General features: G+C 38.5%; 1 protein-coding gene across 6 annotated transcripts in view; it reads right to left on the reverse strand.

Moving 5' to 3' along the window:
• Positions 1-13,666, reverse strand: part of UNC5D (unc-5 netrin receptor D) — a 704,674-nt gene that overhangs the window by 274,077 nt on the left and 416,931 nt on the right. For all 6 annotated transcript variants that reach the window (XM_060182795.1, XM_060182801.1, XM_060182791.1 and 3 more), the window contains exon 3: positions 12,181-12,324. In XM_060182795.1, coding sequence (XP_060038778.1) covers positions 12,181-12,324 — 144 coding nt within the window. The remainder of the gene's footprint in view (positions 1-12,180; positions 12,325-13,666) is intronic.

The following is a 13,666-nucleotide window of genomic DNA, read 5'->3' on the forward strand; positions in this document are numbered from 1 at the left end:
TCTCTGACCTGTCCAACAATGACAACATAAAAAAAAAAAAAGCAAGGGCAGCAAAAGGGAAAATAAATATAAAAAGATTTACAATAAAAAAAGAAAATTTTGTACTGTACTACACTCTATAGACATGTCTATTTTTACTGCTATCAAGGGAAATATAACCAGATGCTTCAGAAAGATTTGGCCCATCTATCATGTGTCTTTCTAAAAAAATGTTTAATGATCTTTATTTATTTATTGGTTAGAGATAGCCAGAAATAGAGAAGAAGGGGAAGATAGAGAGGGAGAGAGAGTGAGATACATACACCAACAAACCTGCTACACCATTAGCAAAATCCCTGAAGATAGGGATCAAGAGCTTGAACCTGGGTCCTTGTGTATTGTAGTGTGCACACTTTATGTGCAACACCAGCCAGCCCCTGTCCTGTGGCTTTTATATCCCCAGAACACTACAATATGTCACATATGTGGCTGACTTTTTAAGACATGTGTGAAGTTAAAAATGAACAAATATGTAAAACATTTCTCAAATAAGGTTTGTTAAATGCTTCCCTGTGATTAAATACAGATGAGTATTTTTGGAAGGCCGATGACTAAAATGATGCAGTCTCTTCAATCCATCATATCAGGAGACATGTACTGTTGATTAGGCCCACTACTGATGTTCAATGTCAATCAATGAAGGCAGAATATGGGAGAATTTTTCATACAAAGTCACTGATTTCTGTGACTTTTAGTTCATAAATATCTCATGGAATGATAACTTGAGATTGTATAAATATCTTGTTATCTCTGAAGCTTACATTCACTATTTTTAGCATCTAAGCTACTTGCCTGAATTGTTAATATTATAATAGATGCTATATACTGATTTTCCATTTCCATTATTCCTTCCATACTTATTCTACATTCCTCAATGAGCTCCCCCTCCTACCAGCATACATATATTTCTGCACTCATTTTTATAATCAGTATAAAACCAAGTTGTTGTTGTTGTTTTTTTCTCTCCAGAAGAGTTATAAGGCTTTGATTCTTTCTGAGATTCAAACCACCCAAGTCTTGGGGTCACATTCTGGCCAGTTGTTTTGACCTTTTTATATGGACAAAATGAGATATAATATAGAATATAACTGAGTTTCAAAACCCCAAATTTCAGATCCATGAGTAACAAAGATAGAGTCAGCCCCCCCTTTTTATTATTGGATAGGGACAGAGAAATTGAGAGGAGAGGTGGAGATAGAGAGAGACAAAGAGACACCTGTAGCCCTCCTTCACCACTCATGAAGCTTTTTCCCTGCAGGTAGGGATCAGGAGCTTGGACCTGGGTCTTTTAACACTGTAATGTGAATGCTGAATCAAGTATGCCACTCCTTATTATTATTATTATTATTATTATTATTATTTTAATTTGTGATTTTTAATTAGTGATATACAAGGTTATAACATAATAAGGGTGTAATTTCACACCACTGCCAAGACCAAAGTTTTGAATTCTCCCCTTCCTCAGCAATAACTACCATAGTTTTCCCAAGATCATAGTTATTGGTTTACTATATAAATATGTCTTTTCCAAGTTTATATGTTTCAAGTCTCTATATTCTGTGTATGTGAGAAATTATCCCATGGTTACTCTTTCTTTTACATGTTCCCTCTCCGATAAGTGAAACAGCCCCTGACTTCCTTGGAAGCTCTCTATAACTACTTCTCTCTCAGTGATGTGCAAAAACCAGGGTTTCAGAACTTTAGCTTTGCTTGAGCTTGATATCCAGCATAAAAGTGGACTAGAAATATTGTCAGGAGGATGATGTTATGGTGCAGAATAGAACTTGAAAAGTAGGTTAGGACAAAGAGTGGCTCCCAAATTTGGGGGGAAAGGATATATATATTAAACTAAATACCACATTAATCTTTCCCAGGACCTATATTTAACATAGGAGCCTGTATGACCTCTGGGTCCAAGTCTGTCTGATCACACAGTCTATGGTCACAGCTGGAAACATTCTAGGCTGCACACATTGCAGGACCAATGCTCTTCCAGTGATAGACTACATTGATCCAGTCTGCCTTTGGAGAATGGAGCAATCTTTATTGTTGCTAGTTTGTAGTAAGGGTAATGTCCTGGAGAAGCCCACGAAAAGACTAATGAGGACATTCCTGATGGGATGACCATTGATGGTAAGTAAAGAAGGGGATCTATTAGAGGTCTAGACCCATGGTATCTAGGTAGGAATCCAAGGATTCCATGACTTGCCTCCTACCCTTTCTAGGCTACTAGTTTATTTTTAAATAGCCATTATGTATATGAAGTAATATCTAGAACTATCACCTTTACTGCCACTGATGGTTGACAGTGTGTGTACAGAATCACTCCACTATAGTTTCACAGAGTCGTATGATAGTTATTAACATATTTTCCATTGACTGTGAATAAATTCACAGTTTTGAAAAGGGAGGAAAGAGTGCAGGTATGTTTGGCAACCTCTGACACTTTCAGGGTGATATATTGTACATCACAGAGACACATGGCTGTGATGATTTACCTAATCCTAATATCTACTGACCATTTCTTCACTATAGTAAAAATAAGTAGGAGTATTGCAGGATGGACAGGCAAAATAGCTCATTGGTAATGAGCCTGCTTTGCTATGTGCATAACCCAAGTTGGAACCTGGCCCCACTACATTGAAGGAAGCTTGGATGATGTGGTGTCTTTCCCTTTCTTATTCTGACCTTCTTTCTACCTGGAAAAATGTCCTAGAGAAATGTAGCCTTATTGACAACAACAACAAAATGTCACGTTGGTGCCCCAGCATAAAAAATGTTTAAAAAAATGTCCTCTCATGGAACCATCCCTAGAATTAACAGGCAGACTTTTCAAACTGAGTAAATAAATACTCATAGTACAAAGGTTACATATTATGTGCTGTACTAGGTTTGTGGGCCAAGATGATAAGGGAAACCATAGCAGAATCTTAAAACAGGTGACAGTCTAATACAACAAATAAATCCACAAACAGCTTTAGGATAACTGTGAATCTGGTGAAAAGATAATAAATATCATCGGAGAAGTACCAAACACAAGTAAAGAACTCAGAGCTGGTTATTGTACTGAAGCTGGAGATGTCAGAGGGTGTCTTTTCCAATGGCTCAGGGGTAAGTAAGGTGGCTGAGGTCAAGAAGTACTGAGAGATTTGCTGAACCAGGTTTCATCCAGGAGATAGTATGCAGGATAGGCTATTGGCTATTGAGAATATCCAGAGAAAAGAAAGGGAGTGGACACATTAAAGAGGTAGAAAGTGTAGCACTATGTCCAGAATCTGAACTGTGTTGTTCAATTGGAACCTAAAACATTTGAATGGATATTTTTGAGATGTGGCTAGAAATATAGGTTGAAACTGAATTGGAACATCAGGCAGATGTGCCCACGCTATTTATTTTTACATTCAATTCTGCAGTCAGAAAGTGGTTACTGATAACCTTTAACAGGCAAAATTGTTAATCAAAGAGAGAAAGCTGAGGTCCATAATGGAGGGTTTACTGGATGTCTCTCTGCTATAGCTTTCAGAAAGATGCTACATCTCTCCTCACAAAAAAGGAAAGTGAGGCAATATTTTCTTTAAAATGAGTCTCTAAAACTAGGTAGGGAGATTTATAGCTTTTAGAATTTTGGCATTCGTGTGGAGGTATTTTAGTAGTATCTCAAATAAGCAGTTATATAATTTATATTCAGATGTATGTTTTATAGGTTTTTTTTTAAGCCATCAAAACAGAGCTTTCTTGCTGTGCTTATTCCACACAGTCAACGTACTATACCACATACAGTAGGAGAATGAATTTCTAGTTCCCCTAACACAATTCTAGTGGAAATAAGGTCTAATATCAGAAAAGATTTGACCAACCAAGGGTTAATGATATCAGCAAAACATTTTCTAAGCAGATGAGGGAGGAGGAGAAAAATGGGAAATAAAAGTAATGGATCAGCTGCCAACTGTTCACCCATGAAAATAAACAACTACGAATAATTGAATATCCCTAGTTTTGACAACTGTCCAGCAGCAGAAGTAACAGATGTCACAGTGGCCTGTCAACTTCCAGCTTCACTGAATCAGACAAACCAGAAAAGGCCTTTGGGAGTCATTTCCTAGAGATGATTTTTTGCCAACTTGAGGGATAGGGGCAAATGTGGGTTGGCTGTATTTATTTATTTATTTTTACCTTTATAAAATCACTTTTGAAATAGGACCTCAGCTATCTCCAGCCTCAGGCAGTTGGATGAACAGCCAATATTTCTTGACATAGTGTGAAATTATCAAGGAAAATACAATAATTTAAAATGACAAGTACTTGGCTCCTCATAAAGGCCATACTGAATTTTGGCCACTAAGGTAACAATATATATGTATATGTGTGTACTAGTTTATATTCACACACATATACATATATGAACACTGCATTAAGCATATATATAAGCTTATACATATGTGTATGCAAATATACAATGTGTATTTTATGTGCATGTGTTTGCCAGGTCATTTACATACACTGTATAGATCACATTATGGATTAACTTGATCATGAGGAATGACTCAATTTACAGAAAAAAAAAAACATGGGTCAGACTGTAGTGCACTGGGTAGAGTGCACACTACCATGTGTGAAGACACAGGTTCACATACTAGGTCCCCATCAGTATGAGGGAGAAGAAGCTTCATGAATAGTGAAGCAATGTTGCAGGCAGCTCTATTTCTCTCAATTTCTCTCTGCTGCTATCAAAGAAAGAAAAAAGAGAAAGAAGAGTGGTGGGTTTGTCCTGGAAACACCAAGACCCAGCAATAATCCTGGTGAATTTTTCTTTTTACTCAAGAAAATGAGAAACATTCACATTCCCTGCTCTCCTCAAGAAAATATTTCATTCTCATGCCATTTTCTCTCTATTATGATTTTCAAACTGTCCCATAACAGAAAACTGTCAACTTGGTTTTAACAATAGGATGAGAAGATATACCAGTTTGCTCCATGTTTGCTGTTCATAGGTTGACCTTTGCTCATCACCTAATCTATCTAAAAATCAGTTGGATGAGTGGATTGCGTCAACGTGTCCCAACTTAGGGTTCACAAAGGTTTTCTAGGATGTGACTTATCAAAGCAGGATCCACATATCTACAGGGAGCATCAGTATTATGTAGGAATAACCCATCATCCAGGAGCTACTTCTAAGAAGCACTGAGCCTCAGATGTTGGCTGAATTTAAGGAATCACTTTAATCAAATCATCTGCATTTTAGTAGAATTCTATGTTATTGGTTAAAGTCTGAAATATACTTTCTGAGCAAGATGCACCAAGTTTACCCATTTGCAGAATCCTTTGATTAACCATAAACAAACTTCTGTGATCTTTCTTGCAAGATTTGAACTTATTATCAAGCTAAGGATCTGCCTATTTAAATGACACTGCAAATATTCTCTTTTCAGTCCCCTACATAAATAAATAAAATAAACACGGCTATACAAGTTTCTCATTTTTCCCCTTTTATTGTCCTTGTTGCTCATCATCGTTGTTGTTGTTATTATTGTTGTTGTTATTGCTGTCTTTGTTGTTGGATAGGACAGAAAGAAACTGGGAGAGGAGAGGAATACAGATAGGGGAGCTAAAGATAGACACCTATAGACCTGCTTCACTGCTTGTGAAGTGACTCCCCCTGCAGCTGGGGAGCCAGGGCTTTAACTGAGATCTTTATGCTGGTCCTTCTGCTTCGTGCCATATGAGCTTAACCTGCTGGCGCCACTGCCTGGCTCCCCAAGTTTCACATTTTTCTTTTCTTTTCTTTTCTTTTCTTTTCTTTTCTTTTCTTTTCTTTTCTTTTCACTGTGGAGGGGGGTGTTGTAACTGGAACCTCACATAATATCACTGGTCTTGGTCACTTTTTTTCATCCAGATAGAAAGAGTGGTGCCTCAGCATTGAAGCTTCCTCTATTGACACAGCACTTCCCATGTGGTATGGGGTTCACACCTGCATCTACACATAGGAATGAAGACACCATACCAAGTGAGCTCTCTCTAGCTCTAGTTATTTCCTTTAAAATTAAATGACATTGGGACTAGATAGTGCTCACCTGGCAAATCATACCCATTACCATATATGAGCACACTGGTTCAAGCTCCTGGTCTCCACCTGCATCGGGAAGGTTCACAAACAATAGAACAGTATGACCTGCCTCTCCTTTCCCTCCTTCCTTCCTATCTACCTCCCTCTCTTCCCTCCTTCCTTCCTTCCTTCCTTCCTTCCTTCCTTCCTTCCTTCCTTCCTTCCTTCCGTTCTTTCTTTTTCATCATATATTAAACAATGGCTACCAAGGACAGTGGAGTCACATAGGTACAGAATCCTGGTGGTAACCATGGTTAAAAATAATGAGAGAAAGAAAGAAAGGAAAGAAGGAGGGAAGGAAGATCTCTAAGTGATATATTGATATCTTTAGAGCAAGATTCCTTGTCCTTCTCCACCCCCCCCCCCCCAACAACCCCTGAGATTGGTTGACACAAAAATGGCAAAACATTCCAGTCAGTAACTCCCTCCTCTGAATGGTCCAGCTGCCAGGAAGGTTTTGCCCACTTTGGTTTTGAAACAGTTAAAACTCTAACAGATCATTAGCTAAATGCAGGAAGCATAAGGAGCTCTGATGTTGAACTACAAAAATTTAATGAATAATATAAAAATGATACTAATTTTGCTAAGTCCCCTCAAGACAATTGTCATCAGACTCATAAGCTACATTCATCTATCAAAATCCTTATTTAGCACATTAAGATGTCTTTAGTACTTCAAAAACCAATCTTAAGAGGAAGAAACATAGTGACAATTATACCCAATTTGGTTTTTCATTTATCGGGAATAAAGACTATCCTCATGTGCAATGTGTTATTTGCTGGGAGGTGCTTGCAAATAGCAGCAAGAAATCTCTTATTTCAACAAAACATGAAAGTTAAAAAAATGTAAGAAGTGTCTGTTTCTCAACAAGTAAATCAAAAGAATCCCAAACAAGGTCCTAAAGGCAATTTTCCCTTCCACTTTTGATGCCATTAAACATAGTTAAATTTCAATTTACATTTTAATGTACACTGGTCCTCAAGTCAAATGTAATATTTAATGACAAGTCATGTCTTGACTTACATAATTTTAAATAAATTAAAAGAAAGAATGTCACTTGCTACATTGGAGAAAATTAAAATATGCAGTAAATATTTTGTAGATTATATTAATTGTATAATATAGGTGTTTATAATACTGTTTAAGTTATAGTACTAATAAGGTTAAAGTATATATATTTTTATCTTAATTATATATATATTTAATCCAATATATCAGAATTCCTAATTACACACACACATCATCACTGGAGCTTCGCTGTTCTCTACCAAGTTGTTCAGATCAACAGAAAGAGACAAGACACCACAAAACTGAAAATTTCCTCTATTCTGTGGGTGCTCGAACTCTCATCACAATATGGCAAAGCGGGGGTCCCTCCCAGATGAGCCATCTCACTAGCCCTCCCTGCATGTATTAATGCAGTAGTCTATGTTCTTCTTATATGATGTTTTTGAAATCCAGTGTCTGGTTTATATCTAGGCAGCACCCCCACTACCTCTATTTGAGGTGTCATTAGCCCCCTGGGGCTGGCAGAATCATTCTGGAATGTGGGGCTCTAGGGAGGGGCCAGACTGCTTGAGGGGGGCGTGGACTGTTATCTTTACTGCTGTCTTTACAGTGGTTTTGTCATTGGACTGATGCAGAGAATAACTGCCCCTCTGTATATTCTGCATATTTTTTAAATTTATTTTTTATATATATAAAGGAAACACTGACAAAACCATAGGATAAGAGGGGTACAACTTCACACAATTCCCACCACCAGAACTCTGTATCCCATCCCCTTTCTTGATTGCAAAGCATATATTTATCACATATATACAAACATAAAATATTCAAGAATGGAAAAAAAGAAATTTTAACTCCTAAGAAGATTTATAAAATTGTTACCACTAAATGACTTTGTGAGTCCTAAAGAGGTGGGAAGGGACTGGAAAGTAACCTTCATTTTTCTTCCACAAGATTCGTTAAATGATTCCATACAATATACCTAAAGTAGGCTTTCTAGCTTCTTCCAACATGAAGACCCCAAGTCTTATCTGCTATATTTTTATCTTAGGTCCTTGATTATTAAACAATTTGTTCTTTTTCATATCTTTTTAAATAATTTTATTTATTAAATGGAAACTGACAAAAACCATAGGATAAGAGGGGTACAACTCCACACAATTCCCACCACCAGAACTCTGTATGTCATCCCCTCCCCTGATAGCTTTCCTATTCTTTATCCCTCTGGAAACAGAGACGAAATTACAGAAGCCAGCCCAGCCATTTTCTGCACCATCATAAAGATTTTTGGTCCATACTCCCAGAGGGATAAAGAATAGAGAAGCTTCCAATGGAGGGCATGGGATATGTAACTCTAGTGGTGGGAACTGTATTGAATTGTATCCCCCTTATCCCACAATATTGTCAATCATTATTAAATCACTAATAATAAAAAATGTCCATGCAATGTCTTTGTTCTCAGAGGTGTCCCTCTTCTGTCTCTCTTAGATAGATGGAATGAGAAGAGAGAGAAAGAGGGATCATACCCTGTCTTTATTGCTCATGAAAGTACTTCCTGACAGATGTAGTAGCTAGGGACTTGAACCTGGTTTCTTACACATGGCAATGTGTGCATCCTACCAGGAGAACTATTTCCCAGCCTCCAGTTTCTTCTACTTTTAACATTCTTTGATCCTCTCATCTCTGAAGGAGTTGGAAACCTAAGGGTGGCTTAGAACGGATTTTTAACATGCCCACAGTCCATAATCTATAGAGAACCTATAAATGTGGGGTTGGGTATGGCACAGCTGGTTGAGTGCACGTGTTACAATGCACAAGGATCCAGGTTTGAGCCCCTGGTCCCCACCTGCAGGGAGAAAGTTTCACAAGTGGTGAAGCAGGGCTGCAGGTCTCTCTCTCTATCTATCTATCTATCTATCTATCTATCTATCTATCTTCCATTCCCCTTTCAATTTCTGGCTGTCTCTATCCAATAAATAAAGACAAATTTTAAAAAAAAGAGGGGAGTTGGGCGGTAGTGCAGCTAGTTAAGCACAGGTGGCACAAAGTGCAAGGACCAGTGTAAGGATCCCGATCAAGCCTCTGGCTCCCCACCTGCAGGGGAGTCACTTCACAGGTGGTGAAGCAGGTCTGCAGTTGTCTGTCTTCCCCTCCCCTCTCCATTTCTCTCTGTCCTATCCAACAACAACAACAACAACAATAATAACTACAACAATAAAACAACAAGGTCAACAAAAGGGAATACGTAAATAAATAAATATTTTAAAAAAATAAAAAAGAGGAACTACTAAAGCACTATGATATTAAGTCAGCTCAGTAACACTTCCTCTCCACTATTCCAAGCTTTGGGTCCATGATTGCTCAACAATTTGTTTGGCTTTGTATGTTAACTCTCTTTTCAATCACCAGTTTCCAGATGCCATCAGGATGCAGGCCAGGCTTCACTGGACTGAAGACCCCACCAATGTGTCCTGGAGCTCCGCTTCCCCAGAGACCCACCCTACTAGGGAAAGAGAGAGGCAGACTGGGAGTATGGACCGACCAGTCAACGCCCATGTTCAGCGGGGAAGCAATTACAGAAGCCAGACCTTCTACCTTCTGCAACCCACAATGACCCTGGGTCCATGCTCCCAGAGGGATGGAGAATGGGAAAGCTATCAGGGGAGGGAGTGGGATATGTAGATTGGGTGGTGGGAATTGTGTGGAGTTGTACCCCTCCTACCCTATGGTTTTGTTAATTAATCCTTTCTTAAATAAAAAAAATAATAAAAAAAATTATATATGTATACACATAAAAAAATCCTAAATCTATTCCTTCCATAGCTTAAGGGCAGACCCCATAAAACTAATAGCAGATTGAATACAACAAATAAAACTCAATGCTTTAACAGCTGGGAGAAAGTCTAAGCTGTAGTCAGAAGCTGGATAAAGGATAGTGACTGGCTCACTTATTGATGTTTTCTTTTTCTTTTTCTTTTTCTCTTTCTTTCTTTCTTTCTTTTTTTTTTTCATCAATACCAGGCCACCCCATCATCTGGGACTCTAGTCAGGGAATCTTTGTATTCCTCCATAGACAATATGAGCCAAGAGTTGTATATTAGATCCCTTTGTCTACCTTCACCGGTCACTTCCATTAGGAATATTATTGTAAGACATTTTGTGGGCTTGTCAAGGACCTTACCCTCTCTAAAAGTAGCAATGTTAAGGACTGTCTCACTCTCTGAAGGGTGCCTAGATCAGCCTCCTCTATCACTCGAGGAAGACTGGTCCTGAAATCAGTGAAGCTTATAATATTCCCGGCTGTAAGCATGGACTGTGAGCTCAAACTGCCAGGGACTCAGAGGTTACGCAGGCTCCTGTGTTAAATGTAAAACAAAAATATTTACAGAGAGCCCTTAGATGAAGGTCACAGCTTACACAGGATCTATTCTCCTTGGCCTACTAAGGCCCAGCCAACAACCAGGAACGGACCTCCCAAATTGACAGTTATAATGAAGGTGAAATGTGTATTTTAAGAGAGAGATTTAGTTTCACAATGAATGTGAATATCTCTGCCAATAGTAATTCACTGATATTCCTAATCCCCCAACCACAGACATCCGCAATGAAGAATTCCCTGAGTCCTCAAATAAATCCCACTTGTCTCATACTCTTTATAGCACTTTCAAAAGACAGAATTTGAATAAAACAACAATAACCATCTCTATTTATTTCTAGAGGGATGTTTACACTCCTGGAGACACAAAGAAGTTTTATGAGGACCCATTAGAGTAAAATAATGGGAGGAGGCAATGAAGACATGTTAAAGGCAGAGAAAGAAAGTTTGTGTGCTTATAAATATGATTGACATTATAAAAACAGTTATGAAATCTGACAGATATCTTGCACTTGCCTGAAAAGCAATCCCCCCACATATCCTTCCTGTCTGTCTGTCTGTCTATCTACCTACCTATTTTTACTCCTACTTGGGTCAAACAAATGCAGTTTTAAACCCCATTTTCTTGTTTTAAAATTCAGAAGATGAGATTGAATAGTAGGCCATAAAAATCCCTGAACACATTTGATGTCTTATTTTTATGCAGATTTGCTGGAAAGTAAACAGTCACTGTTCAATTTTTTCCCACCAGTGCCCTTTGAATGTTGTCATTGATGATGAACAGCAGAATCCACTTTCGTATGTTCCTTTCTTACAGGAGCTGCTTTTCCTGGCATTGTTGAGACACCTGCATTCTGACAATTTGGGGAAAATCTCTTAGTCAAGCTGATTTGCTGATTGTATTCTAGAAGAAATTGTCAGACATTTAACATATAATTTCAAAAACAGTCAATTTAGTGAAGATAGAGGCAGTTCTGATGGTTTCTTGCTGTCCTCTGAATCAATCTTCTTTGGAAGTATCTGGTATGTCCAAAGCACCCCTACTGCCCTTCTTTGCTTCCCATTTTTAAAATAAACTTTTCTCTTTCATTATTTATTTTTTTATATTTATACTTCTATGTACTTAACAGAACACAGAAATTGAAAGTGGAAGGAGGAATTGAGAGGGAGTGAGCAAGAGAGACACCTGCAGCTCAGCTTCACCTAAAGCTTTGCTCCTGCAGGCGGGGACTGAAGGTTGACCCAAGTCCTTGTGCACTGTAATGTGTGCACTCAACCAAATACACTACCCAGTCACCCTCAGTCACCCTCTCTCCCTCCCCCTCCCTTCTTTCTTTCCTTCCCTCCTTCCTTTTTTTATTTCCACTGCTCCAGGCAGCAGTCATTTTTTCCTTTTTTTTTTTTTTGTTTGGTAGGACTGAGAGAAATTGACAGGGGAGGAGGAGCTAAAGACACAGAGAGGAGACACCTGTAGCACCATGTCACTGCTGGTGAAGCTTCCCCCTTGGAGGTAGGCAGTAGGGACTAAAACTGTGTTCTTTCTGCATAGTAACAAGTATAATCAACTTGGTGCTTGACTGCCCAGTTCCTACAGCTTTATTTTCAATTGCATTTTTTACCCAGAGGGAAAGATTGTCACCTAGAATGTACTCACAGGCTATGCGCACAGAGGCCTTCCTGCTCTTGGAGGTCCCCAGGTGGCTCCATGCAACACACTGGCACCAATAGTCCTCTGGTCCATGGAAATCCTCCACCTGCTGCCTGGTGACATTGATAAACACCTCCCGGACCTTCAAGCCTAATGGGGAAGATAGAACAGATCTGCTGAGACCTTTGCATTTTTTTTTCCTAAGCAGAAAGTTGAGGCTAGCCAAACCTTTTTGTGTTAATTAAACAGTTCTGTTTTTTAATCAAGGCAAGGTTTTAATTACTTTGACAATAATATATTACTGCTAATTAAATTCCAACAGCTGATTAGGCTGGAAAGAATGAGTATAACTTATTACTAACCAATGCAGTTCCAATACAATATACTAGTGTTCACAGAACCTTGACTCCATGCTTTTTGTCTTTCTTAGTGTAAAATCTACTACAAGGAATGTTGTACAAAATTAACTGATGAGCATCTTTCTTTCTTTATTTCTTTCTTTCTTTCTCTCTCTCTTTCTTTCTTCCTTTCTTTCTTCCTTCCTTCCTTCCTTCCTTCCTTCCTTCCTTTCTTTCTTTTCTTTCTTTCTTTCTTGCATAGCTGAGCTGTAGTATATGCATGACTTCACCACTCCTGGGTGACTTCCCATTCAGATAGGGATATAAAGAAAAAAAGAGAGACAGACAGACAGAGTAAACCACTACAATATTAGTTTCCCAGAAGCTATGGCACTCCCTACATGTAGGGCTGGGCTGTGAATTTGGAAGTTCGACATAAGACAGGCTAGTTCTATATAGCTCTGATAGTGTTCTTCGTCTCACTGATGTTAATATTCATACATATACTTTTGCCCTGAGGACAATTTCAAACTGAAATTTGCAAATATAAGAGTATTTTATGGGAGTCGGGCGGTAGCGCAGAGGGTTAAGCACAGGTGGCACAAAGCACAAGGACTGGAGTAAGGATCCCAGTTCAAGCCCCCGCTTCCCACCTGCAGGGGAGTCGCTTCACAAGTGGTGAAGCAGGTCTGCAAGTGTCTGTCTATCTTTCTCTCCCCCTCTCTGTCTTCCCCTCCTCTCTCCATTTCTCTCTGTCCTATTCAACAGCAATGACATCAATAACAACAATAATGACAACAATAAAACAACAGGGGCAACAAAAGGGAATATATAAATAAGTAAATATTTAAAAAGATGACAATATAAAAGTATTTTATTTATTTTTCAAGGTTTCATTACTTTAAAATTTTTATTAGTTATTTAATAAAAATCAACAAGGTTGAAAGATAACATGGGTACAGTTCCCCTTACCAGAGTTTTGTGTCCCATCTCTTTCATTGGAAGCTACCCTATTCTTTTTCCCTCTGGGAATATGGGTAAAACTTCTTTATGGGGTGCAGAAGGTGGGAAGGTTGCTTCTGTAATTGCTTCTCTGCTGGACATAGATATTGGTAGGCTGATCCATACCCTCAGCCTATTTCTATCTCTCCCTA

The sequence above is a fragment of the Erinaceus europaeus genome, chromosome 2 (assembly GCF_950295315.1).
Source record: "Erinaceus europaeus chromosome 2, mEriEur2.1, whole genome shotgun sequence".
Classification (NCBI taxonomy): domain Eukaryota; kingdom Metazoa; phylum Chordata; class Mammalia; order Eulipotyphla; family Erinaceidae; genus Erinaceus; species Erinaceus europaeus.